Below are 23,308 nucleotides of genomic sequence, written 5' to 3'. Positions count from 1 at the left end.
TCATTATGCAGCTCACCAAGTCGTTGAGACACCAGTAATGACACTTATTATTACATTTAAGGCTATAAACTGTGTCATACTTCATATTTCTAACTTTAAATATGAGAATGATACATGCACCAAAATAGGATATACAGATGCAACAGATTGAAACATTAAAAGTGATTGGTTACATGAAGTATTTTGTTCAAAGTATCTCCAAGTTATGCATATTAATATTTATAAGCCGATGTTCATAAAGCATGGGGAGACCATCACAATGTCTACCAATCTAATTAGCAGTTGTTGATGGGACAATTATTCCACCATTGTTCACTGCGGCTAACCCCTTCTTGACACTTCTTGTCCTCATCATTCTATAATGCAGTGAACTATAATGCAGTGAGCTAGGTAAGCTAGCACTGAAATTGCTTTAAGGAAACATGCTATAGTAAACAGAATGAAATTGCTGATAGCTTATTATGGATCTTGCGTAGCAGGCAGAATATTCCTGGTCAGGGTTCTGTGGGTGTGTTTGTGTAGATTTGGTCCTGAGCTGTAGCAGGGAGTTCCGTGAGCAGATGGTAGAGTTTCTTTTGTATTCCTCAGTGGGATCAAAGGATAGCAGCCTGTAGAACGTGGTGTTGCCTGGCAGACTCCTGTTTGTAATCTGACCTGTTCATGATGACTACAGCACCCCCTTTGTCAGCCTCCTTGATTATAATGTCAGAGTTGTTTTTGAGGCTGTGGATAGTGTTGCATTTTGCATGGCTGAGGTTATGGGGCACATGGTGTTCTGTGCATGTTTTCAGAAGCACTCAATGTAGAAGTCCAGACTGGCATTTCTACCTTGTTCAAGATATCGCTGTCCTATTTCACAACACACTAGGTTCCATGATCTTAAGGCATGTACCTGAACAGGCAAAGTAGAATTGGTTCCCAAACTGAAAACAAGCCTCCTTACACCCAAGCAGCTTTGCGTCTTAACCAGCTGTGTGCTAATAGGCAGATAGCCAGCCTATGAAATCCTGTGTCTGAATCAACAGCATGGAAAGTCTGTCAGTCATGCATTTGGCACAGAGGATGAGGTGAAGATCACATTCCGAGACAAGTGGGAATGAAAGATTGCTTCCAAACATGGGCAGTTTTGTAACAGTCTTAAATACAACCCTGTGTCAGACAGAGTGACACAACAGCAAGGCCAAATCTGAGCCAAACCCTATTTGTGTCCCCTTGTCTCACAGACAAGGCCTTTGATAATTTCACTTAGCCACTGCAACTATCTCAGTGAAATTCACCAGACCTGCCAAGATGACAAGGTTATTGGAGAATTGTTGTTAAATGCAGATGTTTAATTCTAGTGATCACAGCTGATCAAAAAATTTCCTCTCAGACCTGGTTTTGACAGAAAATTGTTTTCTGACAAATGAATTTTTTTGTTAGACATGTCCATCTGTTTTGCATGGAAAAGTTCAAAGTTTTCATTCAAAAACCAAACCCACCAGAAGTGATCAGTTATGCAACACTTGGCAGATTTCTTGGAGGGTCTGGGGAACGCCAGACTTTTAAAGTCCAAGAACCCAGGCAATCCTGCTAAGCACAATGTATGAGGCTGCAGCTTTAGGAAAGCCCCCCTCATGTGCACTGCCCTTGGACTGGGGACCCCAGGCTTTTCAGGGCCTGTGACTGCAGGGCAGCTCTGCCATGTCAAGGACATCAGGGTTTCCAGGCTCCCAACCATAAAGCAGGGAGCCTAAAAATCCTGGCGTGACATGCTCCAAGCCACCCCTTCCACCTGAGGCCCTGCCCCTTCCTGGAACACAGAACTGGGTCTTCCTGCCCCCCCCCTTTCCCAGGGGTCCACCAATGCGGTCAGCCCCACTGGCTGTGAGAATCCTGCAGTGAATTATTTTGTGGATTTCTGCTTTGTGGTAATTTTTTTTTTAATTGTTTGGATTGGACATCCTGAATTTCAGCCAGCTCTACTCAATTGTGCATTTATTGCAGGAGTAAATCTGGCTCCATTTGTGTATCTAGTGATGCAGGATTCTACAGGGAGGTAGAATTTTTAAATCAAATTATTGGTGGGGTTCAGGCATGGCTTATCGCACCAGGCAGCCCATCGCAGATGAAAAGGACTAGAGAGAGGTATGGAAGGAGAGAGGACTAAAATCTGTGTGTAATATAATAACTGAAGCTTTGATTGACATTACAAGTGTCCAAGCACATAGTTCTTTTTCCCTACAATGTGCTCCCTCCCATTCACTTTACACTTGATTCTTCAATTAAGCAACATGTCAGCTTTCAATATCTTTGGGACAGTACTATGGAAAACAAAGCTTGTTGCTGAATAGTTCCGAGCGGCCAGAATAGGAATAAGGGTGCGGTTTAGTGCGATGTCATTGCCTGGAACTCTTCTTTTATCATATAATGGCAGGAATGCTTGTGACTCTGGAGTACACTTACAATAAATGACTTGGTAATGAAAACCACAGAAGCCATTATTTCCATCACATTCTCTAACACCATGGACATTCTCCCCTTGACAGAAGTAGGACGTTGCAGCATCTAAACTGATTAGAAATTTAATGTGATCCACCAGCTGCACCGTGGACTCCGATGCACATTTCTCAGCAACAGGGTTTGAAAATGGTTAATCATAATTCCTTTTAAGGCAGAGGTCAGGCCTTAGCAGGCTTTGAGAACTTGGAAAGGGAATAAAGGAAAAAGTGGGAAGCTTTTTTTCTTTTTCAAAGGAACCTAACAAGGGTATAGCCACTGATTGATTATCCCAGACTTCACAGGAGCATGATTCTGGGCTTTGAACCACCAATTAAACCTGGTTTCTTCCCACTCTAACCCCAGGCCTCCTGAATCTCAGTGAAGCATAGATAAAAAGTATTTTATTTTCAGTGGGAATGAATGTATACAGAATTGCTGCATTCAGGGTTCTCTGATTGGGAAGTTTAAATCGGTAACAATGTAAAGAACACTAAATGTATCCTGAACTAGTGATTATTTTTTCCTATCCCCTGGAAGAGTTACTTTGCATACGTATTCTTGTTTCTTCCTAAATTTGTGTTCTGGAAGCACTGGTTTTCATAAAAGTTGGACTCTGCTTTCAAAATGTGGTTATAAAACTAGTGCTCTTGACTGCTGTGGCTGGGTTCTCAAGGAGCCTACAGTGTAACTGTAAAAATACTGAATAGCTTAGGTGCCTAAATCTCATTTTCAGAAGTGACTCTTGGTCCCGATCCTTACGGGTATTCCAGCAACTAATTCTGGTTGATTTCATTGGAAGGTAAAAGCCTAAATACCTTTGGTTATGTCTACACAGCCAAACCGCTATTTCGAAATTAATTCAAAATAGCAGAGCACTTATTTTGAATTTGGTAAACCTCATTCCACAAGGAATAACGCCAAATTCGAAATAGCTATTTGGAAATAAGTGCTGTATAGACACTTATATTGAAATAGGGGGCCTCCAGACTTCCCAGGGTTCCCTGGTGGCCACTCCAGCCTCAACCAAGAACACTTCTGCCCCTCCCACTTCCCCGGAGCCCTTAAAGGGGTTGACTCTGGCCACAGTACCTGTGCCAGCTCCAAGCCTGCCAGCCCAGAGCCAGTAGTCACTGCCCCTGACCCAGTGGCCCCAAAACATGAGCCAGCAAGCCACTGGCAGCCAGCTCTCCACCACTCCCCAAGAGCAGTCTGCCAGCTCCCAGGAGCCTGCCAGGGCCAGGAGAAGGTGGGCGCCTTCCTGGTCCAGGGTGGAGATCATGGACCTTATTCGGGTTTGATGGGGATGCCTCCAACATCCATAATCTCCACCAGGGCCGGATGCAGGCATGGGCGAGCTAGGCAACTGCCCAGGGCGCCAACTGATAGGGGGCACCTGATGGCAGCTGTAAGGGGCGTGCGGCGTCCCTTACAGCTGACATCAGGCACCGCGTGCCCGGCTCCCGCAGTGCCAGCCCGCCCGCATCCTTGCGGTGCTGGCCAGCAACGCCCTTTCCCCCACAGCTGCGGGGCCCTACATGGCCCAGCGCACGCGCCAGCAGCAACAGCCGGGCCAGACTGGGCCGTACATGCGCCATGCGCCCCATGGGTGGGCCCGTGCATGCGCCGTGCGCCCGAGGGCGGTGCCGCGCACCCGTACCCAGGGCACCAGAATACCTCGGGCCGGCCCTGATCTCCACACTAGATGGCTGCCAGCCCGGCCACCAAAGGCCACATGTGAACCCAGGAGCAGGTTTGCATGAAAATCAAGTTGGTCTGGCGATACCCCCAACCCTGAGCCCTGAGCTTCCCCTCCCCCTTCTTCCCCTTGCTTCCCCCTTCCAGCTCCCTCCTCCCAGGTTTCCCCCTCCCCTCTTCCACCCTCTCTTCTCCCCTCTCCTGCCTCCTTTCCTCAGTCTAACTAGAGTTCATTTCCCCCCCCCAGTTTTGTTAAATAAAGAGAGTTTGTGTTCATGAAAATATGTGTATTTTATTTAACATCAGGAAAGGGGGTTAGGGAGGGGTAAGTGGAAGGACGTGAGGGAGGAATGAGGCACAAGCCCCCAGTGGGGCAGACCAAGGAGGCTCTTAGTGCTCCTCAGGGTGGAAGCTCTCCCGCAGGGCCTCCTGGATACTGACAGCCCCCCGATGGACCTCCCGTATGGCAGCCTGCAGAAAGTGCAGCCGGGCTTGCAGCAATGTGTCCACGAGAAGCACCAGAGTGCCAGGGGCAGCTCTGGCTCCATGCTGTAGAGTGCTGTGATGTCCCAAGTGAGGGCAACCAGATTACACAGAAACAAAATGCTTTGCTTTCCCTATTCGAGGTAGGCAAGCAAGCAGGGAAAGTTGAGAACTGGCTGTCCCGGTGGGGTCCCTTTAAGCACAGGCCTCAGATAGCATCAGGCAGCAGCCACACAAAGTAACTCCTGACCTGATGTCCTGCTGGACCTGGTTCCGGCCGGCCTTAAATGTGATTCACCGTCCACTCAGTGTGGACGTGCTATTTTAAAATAGCAAAACACTGTTTCAAAATGCATTTTGTGTGTAGACGCGTTATTTTGAAATAACTTATTTTGAATTAACTATTTCAAAATAAGATATTTTGAAATAACGCTGTAGTGTCGATATAGCCTTTGAAGATCTGGAGCCAATGTCCCATTGAATGTCACTGTGACTTACATGTGGATTTTAAAGGTATTCAGTTTTTGCTATGTTCAGTTGTTTGTTTCATTTTCAGAAGTGACTTAAGCACTGAAGAGTTTTACATCCCATTGATTTTCAGTGAGATTTGGGTTCCTTAGTGTGTGTGTCACTTCTGAAAATTAGACTAAATTAATTGAGCTTTGCAATGCTGAACAGAGCAATGCCTTTTACAAATCTGGGCCTTAGGCACTTTTGAAAATGTTGCTCCTAGTTCTTAGTCCAAAAGCAAAATTGCTCTTCACTACGTCCTTAAAATTCAGTCAAGTGCTTAAAGGAGTCTGTGGAAGCTAAAGGTTACTTACCCTGGAAACCCCTACATTCAGAAGAGAATTGCTCAGCCCAGTGCTGGCTGCTCTTAAGGCTAAGACCAAGACTTTGAGGACACATAGCTCCACTAGCACATTTGAAATGTAGGCTTACGGTTAGTTGTGTTGGGGCCCCAAAAATCAGGTGGGCAGATTTAATGAGCACATCTGAATATTTGGCAGCATTTGTGATTTCATGGTGACTCAGAGACTTTGAAGAAAATGGAAATGTGCTCAAGATAAACGCAAGGTCATAACTAGGCCTTAATCTCACTTTCCTCAGTGTCTCTGAGGCCTGGTCAACCTAAAATACACAATTCCAGCTATGTTAATTAGGTAGCTGGAGTCAGCGTACCTTAAAATGCCATCCACACAGCGAGAGGCTGACAGGAGCACAAGCTCCCGTCAGCTTCCCTTACTCCTCGCAGAACGAGGATACCGGATGCTGCCGGGTGTGGCCCTCAGTGTTCAATTTACGAGTCTACATTAAACCTGCAAAATCAAATACCAATAGATCGACCTTCAGGAGGTCAATCTTGCTGGTGTAAACATGCCCCAAATGTCTTTTTCTGTGTGCATATGATTATATACTAGCAGAAATACTCGGCGTAGCACGGGAAAAATATAGTAAAAGGTGTGATGAATGAACTATGTGAATTACATTAACATAGCATATTTTATTGGAAATACTTTTCTCTTATATATTACTTTAAGAAATTAACATAGTTAGTGATGTGCTTAGAAAACGACAGAGCCCATAGGGTCCCTTTTCTCAATCCCCACAAATCAGGAAGGTCCATGTTCCCTTAAAGACTCTATGCAAACCAATGCCTGCAGCCTCCTTGCCAGAAGCCCTGAGAAATGGAGGAGATATCTCCTGGGCTCTGCAGCAGCAGCAAATCACTGCTCCCCAACTAGCCACTCCCCGAATGCCTTCAGTGCACGTTCCATGGGGCAACCTGAATGGACTTCCTAGTGGCAGCTGGACTGGTTGCATTGATCAGACAAAGCGAAACACCTTCAGACCAGGTGCAATTAGTGATATCTAGATGATCAGAACATGAAGCACCTGAACATACCTGTTCTAATGAGAATAGGCTGTTCCGAGTGTTCTGTGTCATCCTCAGGCTCCACGGTGCTCAAAACCTTGTCCTCCTACTCACCTCCTCTTTGTACAGTGAGCTGAATACTGCAAAGTGCATAATGCCAGTGGCACTTGCTGATAACACACACAGCCTTGCCAGGAGAATGCACGCAGCCCAAAGAAGGGCAAGTGGTGGGATGGCTCATTTGGGTGTGTGGGGGGAGGGAAGCAACTTTAATTTCCAGAAGGGGTTCAGCCAGAGTCCGGCTGCATGAAGATGTTGAGAGGCTGTGATAGCTGGAGGCTTCTCCCAGCCACAATTAGCAAGGTTAGACCCCAGCCAGCATCAGCCACATTTGGGTCTGTCCTGGAGACCTGCTGGTGCCCTAGTATAGGGGAGGTTGCTGATTCTCTGCCCTACTGCAGCCTCTCCCCCGTGGGCTTTCCCTTGATGGTGCTGCAGGTGCCCACATGCTTTATCCTCTAGGATCTCGTAGTTGCAGTTTGTGTGACACACTTAATAGAAGAGTCCAGCAAATGCCTATGATCAGGCACTACTAAAAGCTAATTATCAGTGGGCCCAATTGGGACTCTTCAGGAACCCATTTCTAGATATAACCAATACAGTGATTGATGTTAGGAAATCAGGAGTATCTGTGCAAAATTTGGTGTTTCAGAGATCTTCCATTTCGGAAATCTTTCGGAATTATCAGTGGGCCCATTTGGGGCTCTGCGGGAATCGGGGGAACCGATTTCAAGATGTAACCAATCCAGTTATTTAAGTTAGGAAATCAGTAGTATCTATGGAAAATGTGGTGTTTCTAGCTCTCACTGTTTCGGAGATCTTTCGGGACAAACAAACTTTCAGAAATATGTATAAGATAAGATGTAAAATATACAAACAGCAAGGAAGATTGATCAATCTATCTGAGAGTCCATCAGATACTTCCTGTAAACGAATACATTGCAATCAGCTGTAGCCTTACTGAATGACTTTGTCAGGAGGAGAGGAAGATGGCTGGAGACTAGTAAAAACAAGATATAATTTTGTACACAGCTCTTGACATGAATATAGAAGAGCTGGGAAAGAGAACACTGAAAAAAAGCAGGAAAGTTTGTGAATTTTGTTAAGTTTTCTCAAATGCTGTATTGATCCTTGAAATGAAAATTTCTGTGTTTTGTAGCCTGGTCCATTATAATTGGATTACTACTTTGTTCTCACAGAGTAGGTCTACAATGCATTTTAAAACCCATATCAGCAAGTTTCAGCATACAAATCTATAGGCTAGTGTTTCCCAGTTGGTGCTCTGTGGAAGTTGGGTTCCGCGAGAACTCTGCACTCCTCCGACCCCTCTTAAAGAGACAGAGTTTTGCAGTGGGACTTGATGGGTCTCTTTTTTGGGGGGGGGAGGGGGACTCAACAAGTTTTACCCTGGGAAACACTGCTATAGGCTATTAAAAATAGCATTGTAAACATCGTGGCTCAGGTTCTGAAGGCCTCCCTGGGTTTTAGAGCCTAAGCCAAAACTTCTCCACAGCTTCTTCTTAGCCCTGTACCATGAGACCCCAAAGCCCAAATCTGTCAACGCTTGCTCTGAGACTCACTGCCGCAGGTTTTAAGTGCATTGTAGACATGCCCCCAAACCAGATTGTCATAGTTTATAGGTTTTGATGAAGAATCTCTGAAAACGTTTACAGTGGTAGTACTAATTTTCTGTATCACTGGATCACAGAAAGGTGGTGAAGTAAGAAACCTGCGACATTACTGGTATACGTCCTGGCCAGACCAAAAGACACCAGATCAAGCACCACCCCTCCTACAGCTGGTGCGGGAAGTGGAAGAGGCCATGCAGTGTGCAGAAGAAAACAACGCCCCAGTCATTGTCCACTGCAGGTAAATGAATGCATAATTCATTCTCCATGGAGTGGAATGCCAGAGAGTGTCTTAACGACATGGGCAAAGTAAAGAGAAACTTCATGCAAATGCAGGGAAAACAGGATGAGTAACTTCTAAAAGGTGTATTTATAATGTATAAAAAGAGAAACTGTTTCATCAAAGGGAAATTTAGTCTGGGAGGCATGCGGGGGGCCTCATACAGCCAGTAGTAAAATATCCCTGGAGTTTCTAGAAGTTATAGATGTATAATTTTCTAACACACAAAGCTTTGTGACTGGCTTAGATTGTCTATATTAGACATCATGTTGGTGCATAAAGAAGAATTGGTGTCTGAGCTTACAAGTGAGGTTGCCGAGGTACAAGTAATAAAGATCTAATTTAATTTGCTCTGTGCAAACAGAACATAGTCTTGATCAATAATCTAGATCCCTGAGTCTTTAAAAAGACCAATTTCCCAAAGAATACATCTACACTGCATGCTGATTTTGAGATAAGCTATTCCAGAATGGTTATTCCGAAATAGCTTATTTCGAAATAGCACTTCTATACTGCAGGGAAGCCTCAAAATTAGTCTGAGGCAGGCTTCCCCAATGTAGATGCGCTATCTCGATTTAGAGCCCCAAGAAACACTGGGGAGGAATAACTTAGAATGGCCCTAGGGAGGGGCTGTTTCGAAATAGCAACAGTGAAGCATCTAAACACGTCTTATTTTGAAATAGCTATTTCAGAATAGGCATTATTCCTCGTAGAATAAGGTTTACAGATTTCAGAATAAGCTGCCCATTATTCAAAATTATTTCAAAATAACAGAATGGCCATGTAGATGCTCACCTTGTTATTTTGAAATAACAGTGCAGTGTAGAAGCACCCAAAGTTATTGTTAATGGTGAGTAAAACTGGATGGAGGGGAATATTTGAACATAAAAATGCAAATGGTAACTGGAAGTTATTGGGTCGTAGTGGATAACCAATTGAACATGAGTTCCTACTGAGGTGCTATAGTTAAAAGGGTAAATACAATTCTTGGATGAATAAACAAGAGAATATCAAGACTAAGGAGTTATTACCTGTGAACAGAACACATTGGAAAGGGTTCTGAAAAGAGCTGTAAGAATGATTCATCATAATCATAATGATCCCCTTTGGCCTTAAAATCTGTGAATCCTTGTATGACTTTCACTGAAATCTCGCAGTAGCTTTCACAGGCAATATTGACCGAAGTCCACTATGTTAACAGACAGCTTCATATTTTGCTTTGCTTGCTTCTCTTACCCTCTGGCCTACTGTGTGGTCTTTCCATCTCCTGTAGCATACTGGTGATTTTTTGAAATGTAGGACATTTGGTCATTTTTCTTAGCTAGGCACCTAGAGAATTCTAAATGATGAGGGGCTAGAGCAGTGTCAGATTTTCTCAGATACTGTTTTGCATGAAATATATGCTTTAACGGCAATATGCTGACTTATTCAAGGTCAGGAAGTGTACCAAACCATAGACCAAGCCCTAAGATATGCCGAACCCTATTCCCATTGGCTTCAGTGGGAAGTGCAGTTATTCAGCGCATCTCAGGATTCAACCCTCTAGGAGAGCATAAACACTGCAAAGATGCAAATACTATCAGCCTTCTTAAATATAAAACAGTCCATTTAAAAAAAAAGAAGATCCTCATCCCAAAAATATTCCTAACAAGTACAGTACATGTTAAAGGTAAGATGTTATTCCTAGCCTAGGCTTGTGGGTAAGGCACTGGTCTTAAAGAGCTGGGTTTCAGGTGCTGCTTCTGATTCTAACTTGCTGTGTGACTTTGGCCAAATATCTTTACCTCTCTCTTCTCAGCTTTCCAGGTTGTAAAATAGGGGTGCTACTCACCTTCTTTTGTTAAATGCTTTGATAGGTATGGATGAGAAGCAGTGTAGAAGATCTGTGTATTATTTGCTCTTTGTATCAGTGTAGCACCTAGAAACCATGTCAGCCTCCAGGCCTTAGAATGCCAGGTGCTGTACATACACATAGGGGCTACGTCTACACTGGCATGATTTTCCGGAAATGCTTTTAACGGAAAAGTTTTCCGTTAAAAGCATTTTCGGAAAAAAGCGTCTAGATTGGCAGGACGCTTTTCCGCAAAAGCACTTTTTGCGGAAAAGCGTCCATGGCCAATCTAGATGTGCTTTTCCGCAAAAAAGCCCCGATCGCCATTTTCGCGATCAGGGCTTTTTTGCGGAAAACAAATCTCTGTTGTCTACACTGGCCCTTTTGCGCAAAAGTTTTTCGGAAAAAGACTTTTGCCCGAACGGGAGCAGCATAGTATTTCTGCAAAAGCACTGACAATCTTACATGAGATCGTCAGTACTTTTGCGGAAATTCAAGTGGCCAGTGTAGACAGCTGGCAAGTTTTTCCACAAAAGCAGATGATTTTGCGGAAAAACTTGCCAGTCTAGACACAGCCCGGGTGTGTCTACACTGCAGCGTTATTTCGGCATAACTAGTGTTATGCCGAAATAACAATGCGAGCGTCTATACAGCAATTCTGTTATTTCGAAACAATATAGAAATAACAGGAGGCTTATTCCGACTTCTGTAAACCTCATTCCATGAGGAACAACTCCTTTTCCGAAATAGATATTTCAAAATAGCTGCAGTGTGGATGTTCCAGTGCTCCTATTTTGAAATAGCTCCTCACCAGGGCCATTCTAAGTAATTTCTCCCCAGTGATTCCTAGAGTGTTAAATTGAGGTAGTGTGTCCACATTACGGGAGCCTGGCTCGGACTAATTTTGAGGCTTCCCTGCAGTGTGGATGCTCGATTTTGAAATAAGCTATTTTGGAGTATATCTTCTGGAATAGCTTATTCCGAAATAAGCGTGCAGTGTAGACATACCCATAGTAAGAGATTGTTCCTGCGGTGAAGAGTTCACCCTCTGAATAGACCAGTGGTTTCCACACTACAGGTTATGACTCAGTACAGGGTCATGGAATGTCAGGCACTGGGTCACATTGCTGCAGGAGGATCAGGTGACCAGTGGAGGTGGTAAGACAGGCCTGTCCTGGTACTGCAGACTGTTCTGCACCCCAGAAACAGCTGGCCCCTAGGTGGGATAGAGCACGTACAGAGCTCTGTGCACTGCCCCTGCCCTGAGCGCTAGCTCCGCACTTGCATTGTCTGGGAACCTGCTGCTGGCTGCTTCCAGGGCACACTGCTTCTGCAGTGGCAAGAGAGGCAGGAAGCTGCCTTAGCATTCCCGCTGCACCATTGACCGGGAGCCGCTCAAGGTAAGCCCCTCCTGCCCCAGCCCTGATCCCCTCCCCAGAACTGGAGCCTCCTCCGACAGCCCAAAGCTCTCATCCTTAGCCCCGCCCTGGAGCACATACTCCAGTCAAATTCCGTTGGGTCACTGACACCAGCGATATTCTTCCACTGGGTCATGAGGAAAAAAAGTGTGAAAACCACTGAAATAGTCAAAACCAATGAAGGCTGGGAAATGGGATACAGCACAAAAGCAGACGGTGGGGAATTGAGGCTCCCAGACAGTGACTTATCGAAGGCCATACAGGAAGCTTGTGGCAGCACCAACAGCGGCGGATTTAGGGCAGGGCGAGCGGGGCGGCTGCTCCGGGCCCCGCGCTTCCCAAGGCCCCGCGCATGCACTGTGTCAAAGGGGGGGGGGGCGTGAATTTCGCTGCCCAGGGCCCTGCGGTGCTGCCCTGGGCCCTGCAGCACTCTCATCCGCCCCTGAGCACCAGAAAAGGATCCTAGATCTCCTAGTCCTCATCCATGCCTTAAAAGTAAGATCATCCTTCCTCTGTAGTGCCTGCATTTTGTCATTTTAACCAGGTTCTGCTACAGCTTAAAACCATTTAAAAAACAGCTGTTGTTAGCTCCAATTCCCTAACAAGCATAGACAGGAATTTCTTCCTGAAAATTTAAATAACATGGTCAAAAGCCTGTCCTTAGTGATCAGGGAAACCATGCTAGAACTTTGCTAGCCACAGCCCTGTGTGAGTCCAATTGTTGCCTGCACACTTGTTGCTGATATTTCTGCGCTATGATTTTAACACTGTTTAAATGGAGGGAGATTTTCTGGAGATTGTGGAGGGTAATTATTCCTGCAACTGCTCACTTAATTATTTCACATGCAGAAGTGTTGTCAGCTTTGCTGCTCACTCTTCATGGAGGTGGTAAGAGGAGTTCACAGCTTCTCTCTGCCACAATAGCGTAGCTCATGTGAGAACAAAATCAGCTTCAGTCTTTAACCACGACTGAAACAGATACCCAAAATGCCTTTGCATTGACACAAGAAGAGAAAAGTCAGTGGTTTCTTTAATGGTGAATTGTTGCATCCTGCACAAATCAGAGAATTCTGAGATTCCAGATCTGAATGACTTTGGAAGAGGCATCAGATTTACCATCTGTATTTGTGTCTGTCATAATTATTTAAACAATATTTATCATGTCATGTATGAATAAAAACTCCTCTTGAGACTTGCAAGCCCGGGAGATCTTTCAAACATGAACAGACCAAGGAATAATGGTTATTTGGCATCTCTGTTACTTAAGGGTTTGTCTGCACAGCAGTAAAACACTCTGGCTGGCCAGTGTCAGCTGACTTGGGATCATAGGGTTCCAGATGTGGGGCTGTTAACTGCAGTGCAGACATTAAGACTCAGGCTGGAGCCCGGGCTCCTTCTCCCTTACAGGGCCCCTCATCTAAGTGCTAAGTTCTTTTGAAAAGATCTGCTCACAGTTAAGAGAGAAGTCCTGTGGCACCTTATAGATCAACACAGGGGTTCTCAAACTTTGTGATACCATGATCCCACTCAAATTGCTCACGACCTCCCGGGGGGTCGGGACCCACAGTTTGAGAAACGCAGGATTAACAGATACTAACATGGATAGTAGAGTGGTCTTTCATAGGCCTGTCTCGTACAGAACACTAATGAAGCTAACTACAGCCATGCAAACCTTCCCGAAACATGCTTTGACATCTGCAGATGAATAGTGTAGCCTGAGAGCTATTGTTGTTATTATTATTATTACTTAAGTCCCAGTGAAGCTAATAGCTTTTTTTAGCAATTACCAGTGACTTTAAAATACACACACATGCCCTTAGGGATGATGGGGGATTCTGTTTATTTCACACATTTGAGAGCAGCCTCTGTACATGACAAATGCCATTTTCACATGTTTCTTTCTGGGCGATTTACCTACATCCTCCTTCCCTTTCTCCTCCCCAGTGCAGGGATTGGGAGGACTGGCTGCTTTATTGCCACCAGCATTTGTTGTAAACAGTTGAAATACGAGGGCATAGTTGACATACTGAGAACAACTTGCCAGTTACGGCTAGACAGGTAAGAGAATCTTTTTCCTTTCAAAAATTAAAAAATGTTTCCCCATGTTTAAGGGGGGGAAAGAAACAGGAGTCAGGACAAAAAAAAAATCTCAGGTCAGTGGGTAAAATTTTCAAAAACTACCTGAGCTTAAGTAGTGTCTGTGAACCCAAGTGCAACTGACTTTTAATGAGATGTAGGTTTCTAAATCACTTTGGCCTAAGTTTCAAAGGTATTTAGATGCCTAATACTCAGTAAAATCAGTGGGAGTTATGTGCTTAAATACCATGGAGGATCTGGGCCTTAGATTTGGTTGAGAATTTTAAATAGCATCTTCCTTCGGTGTTATGGTATTAGTCAATGTTATCAAAATTGTTAAATCCAGCAGTAGATGACAGCCCCGGTGAGTCACATTTGCACCAGATCATCAGCTGGCATATCTGCCATGACTTTAATGGAGTGACAGCTAATTTATTTGAAGGGAACCACAGCTCATTGACACCAACTGTGGATCTGGCCCACGGTTTATCCAAAAGAATACGTCTCAGAGGCCCATTCCTCTCAGAATCACAGAGAGGCACGCCGCTGTAAGGCTGGAACACAGCGTAGTCTAGCTGGAATTGCAGGCATCAGTGGAAGGGCTCTGCAGTATGGAAGCTGCTAATAGAGTAGGCTGGGGGGTGGGGGTTGCTTTTGCATCGGCAAGAGCCATTGGCAGACGTGTGAAAAGAGACACAAAGCTCTCCACAATCAAAAGGTTTCTACTTAAAGGTTTGTCATCATGCCAGTTGCATTTGATTTTGACTACAAAGTAGATGGACTTGATCTTTGCACCAGAGAGATTATTTTTCTTCTCCCGTTGGCTTGAAGCTCTGTCAGAACATGTCTCGATGCTCTTGCTAATGATAATAATAAATGGAGTGAGGGGAAGAAATGTCATGACCAATATACCAAAGATTTCTAAAAAATGAATCAAACCCACCACCCCATGCTGAACCTTACATCAGACGAGCAGGTCTGCTGAGTGGGAGGTAGAAAATGAAATGCTTTTCACCCTGCTGCGGTCTTGATAGGCAGAGACCTGAAGAGGTGCTGGTGGTTTGGCTGTTTCAATGGAGGTCAACCCAGACACTGCACATTCACAAAAGAAAAAAGAAAACACTGAATAGAGCATTGGTGTGGGCTAGCACAAAGGGAGTCGCTGGATCCGAAATGCTCTCTACTGTCTGAGAATAATATGGGAGTGCATTTCACAGCCAGATAGCCACAGAAATGAGAGTGAAGGGTGTCCAGTCAAAAAATAGGACTCTGTAGCACTTTAAAGACTAACAAGATGGTTTATTAGGTGATGAGCTTTCGTAGGCCAGACCCACTTCCTCAGATCAAATAGTGGAAGAAAATTGGCACAACCATATATACCAAAGGCTACAATAAAAAAAAATGAACATATGAAAAGGACAAATCAAATTTCAGAACAGAAAGGGGATGAGGGGGGGTGAGGTAAATGTCTGTGAGCTAATGATATTAAAGGTGATAATTGGGGACGCTATCTTCGTAATGGGTAAGATAATTAATGTCTTTGTTCAGACCGAGGCGTAAAGTGTCGCCTCCGTCTAAACAAAGACATTAATTATCTTAACTGGGGAAACTATCATTGTAATGGGTAAGATAATTAATGTCTTTGTTTAGACGGAGGCGACACTTTACGCCTCGGTCTGAACAAAGACATTAATTATCTTACCCATTACGAAGATAGCGTCCCCAATTATCACCTTTAATATCATTAGCTCACAGACATTTACCTCACCCCCCTTCATCCCCTTTCTGTTCTGAAATTTGATTTGTTCTTTACATATGTGTTCATTTTTTTTATTGTATCCTTTGGTATATATGGTTGTGCCAATTTTCTTCCACTATTTGATCTGAGGAAGTGGGTCTGGCCCACGAAAGTTCATCATCTGATAAACCATCTTGTTAGTCTTTAAAGTGCTACATAGTCCTGTTTTTTGTTTCAGCTACACCAGACTAACACGGCTACATTTCTATCACCAGTCAAAAAATTTGATTTCTCCAAGAGGTATATTTTTAAACACTAGCCTGGCAGGGATGAGAGCTCAGAAGAAGAGGAGGACACACCGTGTATTTAAATGTGCCTAATATCTTACTGCCTCACCGCTGCTATATTGGGTGAAATCAGACTGTGGGGGCTGCTTCTCCCCGGTCCCTGACGGTCATTAGTGGGATGGGTTAGGGAACAGCACTGTGAATCACGTGAGAGAGGTGTGATAGCCAGCAAGGTCCTCCTGCTTCCCAGGAATGGGGAGGGGGGTTAGCTGCCCCTTTGAAACCATCTATCCCTCCGTCTGTGTGCCGTCACCACCACTCCCCCAGCCCCCGTCACAGTGTGGCCCCAGGAGCGGCACAGGGAACGAAGCAGCCCTTGCAAAGGAGTAGAGCAGATAGCAGCCTCTTTGACCACGCACCACTGCACAAGTTTAGAAGGCAGAGAAGACAGACTGAGCAGAGTTTGAAGAGGGACATGACGGCTGTGTTGGGACTGGATGAGAGGTTGGAATGAGCAGGGGAGGGGAACATAGAAACACACTATAAGACACACAGAGCCATAGTGCCGTGATGAGCATTGGCATTAAGAACTCTTCTCTGGCTTGTAAACAGCAGGGAACATCATCAGAGAGTCCGTGCCATATCTAATGTCCAGAATCTGGTTTGGGGAGGCTAATTTTACTAACATGCAATAACAGACATCAAAGGAAACCTTTTCCTTGTGATCGTTCTGGAGTCAGGCATTATCAGCTGAATGTGACAAGAGAGCAGTGCAGCTCCCATCCTCCTGAACCTCTGACCAATGCTACCTGCGAAAGAAGTGGTCTCTCTTGATGTTTATGGAAAAATCATTCCCATCACAGTAGCTGCAGAGAGCCCTAGATAGAGTTTCATGACACTACTTGTTGTCTGAAGTGAGACTACATAGAATCCCCGATGGGTAGAGGATTAACAGGAGTGTTGTGAGCAAAACACGAGAAGTCATTTTTCCCCTCTATTCTGCACGGATTAGGCCTCAACTGAAGTATTGTGTCCAGTTCCAGGCACCACATTTCAGGAAAGATGTGGAGAAACAAGAAGGTCCAGAGCAGAGTAACAAAATGATTACAAGTATAGAGAACCTTTTAGTCTTTCCTGATAGACCACGTAGAAAGACTTAAAGAATTGGGTTTGTTTACTTTGGAAAAGAGAAGGACATGATAGCGGTTTACAAGTACATAAAAGGGTGCTACAAGAAATATGGAGAAAAATTGTTCTCCTTAACCTCTGTTGATAGGACAAGAAGCAATGGGCTTAAATTGCAGCAAGGGAGGTTTAGGTTGGATGTTAGGAAAAACTTCCTAACTGTCAGGGTGGTTAAACACTGGAATAAATTGCCTAGGGAGGTTGTATATTCTCCATCACTGAAGATATTTAAGATCCGATTGGATAGGCATCTATCAGGGATGATCTAGACCAGGGCTACTCAATTTTGGAAACCCTAGGGGCCACAATGGTACTCACAGCACATGCCGAGGGCCGCAACTTAAGTGTGGTTGCATTTACATGCAGATATATATGCAAATAGCTTCTCTCACTGATGGGCATGAATACAAAGGTTAAGGCAAGACTACACAACACATAGTCCCCATTTAAGTCAGTTCTGCTGATATTAATAAAATGCAATATTTACCTGATTTCCACCCATATGACAGCACTGCAGGGCTTAACTCAAAATAGGCTACGCAAATTGAGATGCATCAATTGCGTATCTTATTTTGAAATAGGGAGCCTTTACACAGCACTTATTTCGAAATAGAGCACTCTTCCTCCGACTTCCCTTACTCCTCGTACAATGTTGGTTAGAGGAGTTGGAGTAAGAAATCATCCAGCTTGATAGTATTTTAACACTATTTCGAAATAACTGCCTTGCAGACATGGACTAAGTTATTTCAGAGTAGCACTAGTTATTTCCAAATAGTGTTGCAGTGTAGACATAGCCTTAATGAGCAATGACAGTCCAGGAATTTAATTACTAAAACGCATATCAACAGAAGACCATTATATTGACTCGCCGTTGTGGAGCGTGTTCCCAGTGGAGGCCATGTTCAAAGGATCCCACCCACAGGCTGGGTGTAGAGCCCCGTGTAAACCCAAACTGCACTGCGGGCCACAAACAGATGGTATGCAGGCCACGTGTTGAGTAGCCCTGATCTAGACGGTGCTTGGTCCTGCCATGAGGGTTGGGGACTGGACTCGATGACCTCTCAAGGTCCCTTCCAGTTCTAATATTCTGTGATATGTTCCATTGGCAAAAAATATTTTGGGGTAACGTGATCGGTGGATCTGTGACTCCACAGCAGTAGTTCCTATTAAAGCCAGTGAGGATTTTCAGCTTATTGTCAAGCTAGTGGAACAAGGTTTCCATCTCATTTGGTCCCTTGCACGGGACCCATGTATTAGTCTTTGTACAGGAATCCAGTCCTAAAAATAGTCGGTGTGACAAAGAAAAGGCTGAGCGATGATTTCTGTGTCCCTTCAGCCAGTGTTCGGGGATGTTTGGTACCTTCTATTGATGGGGAAAAAAAGATATTTGAAAGGTCTCTGGTAGCAGAAAAGTGAAAATGTAGATTTTTATTTTTTTTTTTAGTCTGTGTCAAAGCTTGGACAGTGAACACATGATGTTTGGGGAGGGGAGGGGCGAAGGGAGAAAGCAGCAGCCTAAGCAGAGAATGAGATAAAAGGAAAATCATTTCCTGTGGTCTGCAACTAGATGGCCACCCCACTGTGTCTGTTGCCGCAACGTCAGGGTCTAACCTAGCTGTTAATGGAATTGCATGGGGAGTAATCACCGGATATGACTAACATTCCTTGTGTGTCACAGCCTGGTGGAGAGAAGTGCAGTGCACAGAAACACTCTGAAACAGATGAACAAAGCTGCTGTTCTGAATAGAGCAGGCTGATGAGTCTGCTCAGCGTGGAATGGGGTTGCTTTGAAGGGGTGCAGTGTGTTCCCCGCCCCTGCCAGTTGGTGCCAAGGCTGGGGGGGGGGGGAAAGCATGACATCACTCTCTTCCTACCAACTTTGAACCATATGTCTTCTGCTATCATTACACTTCTTCAGCTCCTTGCGTTAGGGGCCAGCCACAATGCAGGGAAGTAAAAGGAAGGAGGCCACTGAGTAACGCTCTGGCCCTGTGATTACAAGTGTTGTATTTTTCACATATTGGGCCAGATTGGCTGAAGATAAAGCAGAAACATTTACCTCTCTGTGCCATTTAGGCCCTTTGTGTCACACGACACCATCTGCTCTCCCTTAGCTCAGGAAGGGGCAGCTTTCACTGATCTCCTAGGGAGTCCACTGCTGGCCAAATAAGCCAGTAGTTTCCAACCTTTTATACCGCCGACAGGCAAACCCATTCACAAACTGCTGGTGAACCAGTGATGTTTTTATTTGCATATTTATTATGCAAGTAATGAATACACAAATATGCAAATAAAATGTGACCGGTCCACCAAACCTCATACCTCACTGCCCTGACTCCTGCCCCTCCACTCCCTTGCCCCAGGCCCCTCGTACATTCCAACCCTGACTCCTGCACCCCCCCCATATTCCCAGCCCCCTGCCCTGAGCCCCCCCCCCACACACACATATTTCTTAGTGATAGAAATGTATGTCCTGTTTTTTGTTATATTTCTTAGTGTAAGAAATATGTTATTTTCACACACACACCCAGTCGAGTATCTCATAAGCAGGACCATTAGTGGCAACCATCTGATGGGCTCCTATGGGGCCAGGACCAGAGCAGGGAGGGGCCACAGCTCCCTCGGCAGGGCAGACTCTGTGTGGTCAGGCTCACGCAGGCGCCCAGCCTGGGATCACACTCAGCAGGGAAGTTACCCTCAGCAACACTTGCTGCCACCACCGCGGCTGGGCCAGACGGAGGGCATGGGACAGGTAATGGCTGGGCAGCTGCAACCTGCCTCCCACAGACTGGCCCTTCTCGCCCCGCACTGTGTCCCAGCTCCACCCCACATATGCCCCTCCCAGAAGTGCTGGCAAAATCCAGCATCCCAGCCCTCAGCTATAGCCTCCACCTCCTCCAACAGCTCGCAGGACACCAGCTGTGCAGGCTCTGCACCCCCTCCTCCACATCCCCGTCCACCTGCCTGCAGGGCCGTGCACCTCCTCACTCCACTTCAGTCCCACCAAGGCGAGGCCTGGTGGTGTGCTGCAGCCCGGCAGCCAGCCGTTCATGGCCCGGCACTTGGCCGCAGACTGCCAGTTGGGAACCACTAGAATAAGCAGTTACCATGCTTCTAGCTAAAACAGCAGTGACTCACTGCATGGGACAGCAGATGACATTCCTTTTGTCGGCTAATTATATTAGGGGTTCAGATTAAATCAGTTTTCATTTCAGGTTTTCGCTTCACCTTTTGAAGCAGAGCCGCAAGGTTAGACTGAAAGTCAAGTGAAACCCAGATTTCTGTTTTGAAAGTCCCTGCTAATCAGGTTGTGGGCAGCTCAGTCAGCAGTTTATGAACTATTCTCTTTTGAAATGTCTTTGTGTAGTCTGAAATCCCAGGAGCATTTCCTGGGTCGCTGAAGAGATTGCAGAGGGTGTCCTCCCGTGACATCAGAGAAAAAGAGGAAATGTCATTTCCTGCATGGCAGACATGTGGCCCAGTTGATAAGGCATTCGTTTGGCATTTGGAAGCCTTGGGTTAAATTTCCAGCTTTGCCACTGATCTGCTGGGTAGCCTTGGCTAAGTCCCTTGACTTGTTTCCCCTCACACCTGCCTTGTCTATTTAGACTGAATGCTTTTTGAGGCAGGGACTGTCTGTGTATTTATATGGTGCTTAGTATGATTCTTATAATATAAATGATAAATGATGAGACTGTCATTGAATTAGGGCTTCACTGAGAGAAAAGCAAAGTAAAAACCTTTTTTGTTCTGAATACCTCTCATCGCAAGACTCATAGGGGCATTTGGGGCCAGATCCAAATCCAGTGCAGTCGGTGGAAACCTTTCCATTCACTTCAGTCAATGGGCTTTGGAATAGGCTCCTGGGGCATATGTCCATTTCATTTTAGCTGTGCCATTCACCCATTGAGTGCGCTGTTTACATGTAATAAAAGGAATGCTTCCCTCCCTTTTTTTTCTGCTTTCCTTTTCAGGGGAGGAATGATCCAGACTTGTGAACAGTATCAGTTTGTCCACCATGTCATGAGCTTGTATGAAAAACAGCTCTCTAGAGCAGCAGAAGAATAAGCATTCATGATATTCCTAGTGGTTAAATCCAAGAGAACTCTTAACAGGAGTCAGATATATTTTAGATCTGATAAAAGACCTATGGTAACTTGGCGGTCTTTGTTAAACATCTATATATATATTTGTTTTACTTTGATATTGCTTTCTTTTATGCTCTTGTTTGCATCAACATTTAAGAGCTGAGATACTGCTTGTCTTAAACACGTGGCAGACATAATCACCAAAAAAAATATGGCTTATTTATACTGTAAATAAGAATAGTAGCTTCATTTGTTACAAAATCCAAAAAAAAAAAAAATCACTAGCTGTCTTGAATTTGTTATTTTTTAAAAATGATTTAATTGCTAATAGATCCAAATACAATGTGGAACTCTTTGAAACTGTCATGCTGAAATATGTACCGTATGTTGACTAAGCTTGAAATTAACTTTTTGCCTTTTTCTGATTGTTTTTACATTTTAAACTACCGAATACTGTGTATATCATAAACCTTCTGAGCCTCTGCATTAAATGATTCAAGTTGATTCATATTGAAATCATGTTTCACACCTCATGTTTGCTCGTGAAAAAAAAAAGAAAAATTCCACAAAATGTAGCAGTAGTGCCAGAACCAAGAGATGGGGTTAAAAACCAGTTAATTGGCAGGAATCAATTGCCACTTCTTTATCTCCAGTATATATTCCAGTGTCATCAAGAAAAGCCTGGAAAACTATGGTGACTATTAAAAATAAGTCTAAACCAAAACCCTGAATTCGGGCATTCCTCTGACCTTTGTGAGCATTATGAAATCTCAGCCTGGATCCAGATCTGAATTTGACAAATGGCTACTCTCTTTATGAGCCAGACTAAAATCTATGACACAGTTTCCCGTTACTGTTTTGAGCTTTTTAAACACAGATTCTGAATTTTGTGACCGGACCCCTTCTGTAATGAATAAAGGGGGGTCACTTCTTAACTGTGAAGTTATGCTGAGATTTTCAAAGTGGTCTGGGGCCTGGTCTACACTAGGGAGTTAGGTCGCTAGATCTGTGTTGCTCAGCGTTATGAACATCTACATCCCTGAATGATGCAGTGAAACTGATCTAAACCCCACTGCAGACAGTGCTAGCTCAGTGGGAGAATTCTCCCATGAAACTAGCTGCCACCTCTCAGAGGCACAGTACCTATGCCAGTGGCAGACGTTCTCCCTCTTCACTGAAAAGCTACAGCTGTGTCACTGCAGCATTTTAAGGATAGATAAGCCCTGAGAGAATGTCTCTGCCACATTTAGGTGTGTGATTGCAGCACGTTTGGACACTAAATCAAAGGTAGCTTGAGTAACAGTCGCAGTGAAGCAGCAGTAACGTACCTCTTGACTGCAGTGTAAACATACCATTACAATGTATGGGAACTGGGCATCCAAATCCCATAGGACGTTTTGAAAAATCACTGCCTTCATATGCTAACCAGCATTTGGAGATTTGCCTTTGAAAATAAGTTCAGACTGTCACTCTCCCTGGTTCCTAAAACTCCTGATCCGTGCAGCAATGGTTCCCTTCAGGCAATAGCGACTCTGCTGCTCTTAGCTGTGTTCTAGGCCCTGGTTCAGCAAAGGACTGCAAGCATGCACTTCGTTAAATGCATGTTTGAGTGCTTGACTGACCGTGGATGGACTGGAGAATGTGAGTTAAGTGGTTCTGCTGAACTGGGGTCCTAGTGATCAACTGAAGATATCAGCAACTTTTTTTTTCAACAAAAAACATTTCTATGAAGTGCTGAAAATTCTGAGAATTGATGGCACTTGCTGATCAGGAAGAGGTCAGGCAGCATTCAGAACAATAGGGGCGTGAGCCTGTTCTCACGGATGTTCTGCTATTAAGAGTAGGAGCAGAAGCAGGCCTGAGGAGCTGTGCATACAACTTACTGTGTCACTGTGGGGAAAGCTTTCCCAAAAGGTCAATACGTGTCTTCTGTTGGTTCAGTGCCTGTGTTTACCTTGTATCCGTGCCTCTGTAAAAACCCTGTCGGCAGGGTTTGCATGAATGTGGCAAAATGTGTTCTCTTTCAACCACTTGATTTTATTGCTGTATTTAAAATATTTCCTTCAGTGATATGCTAACCGAGTGACCTGGCATTCTTTTTTTAAAATACTGCTGGTAGTCATTAAATAGAGCAATAAACTTAAGCATTTTGAGCATAACATGACTGTTAGTTTTATGTAAA

At 44.7% G+C, this 23,308-nt stretch overlaps 1 protein-coding gene across 4 annotated transcripts in view; it reads left to right on the top strand.

The window, feature by feature from the left end:
• The window catches only part of PTPN5 (protein tyrosine phosphatase non-receptor type 5), a 164,158-nt gene extending 140,873 nt beyond the window's left edge, over positions 1 to 23,285 (top strand). For all 4 annotated transcript variants that reach the window (XM_075928115.2, XM_075928116.2, XM_075928117.2 and 1 more), the window contains 3 exons: positions 8,304 to 8,464; positions 13,697 to 13,810; positions 21,013 to 23,285. In XM_075928115.2, coding sequence (XP_075784230.1) covers positions 8,304 to 8,464; positions 13,697 to 13,810; positions 21,013 to 21,106 — 369 coding nt within the window. In that variant the 3' untranslated portion in view covers positions 21,107 to 23,285. The remainder of the gene's footprint in view (positions 1 to 8,303; positions 8,465 to 13,696; positions 13,811 to 21,012) is intronic.
• Positions 23,286 to 23,308: the final 23 nt, after the last annotated feature.

This window comes from Pelodiscus sinensis, chromosome 5, assembly GCF_052426305.1.
Source record: "Pelodiscus sinensis isolate ZL-2025 chromosome 5, ASM5242630v1, whole genome shotgun sequence".
In the NCBI taxonomy this organism is placed as follows: Eukaryota; Metazoa; Chordata; order Testudines; family Trionychidae; genus Pelodiscus; species Pelodiscus sinensis.
This window is presented reverse-complemented; position numbering and strand designations above follow the sequence as displayed.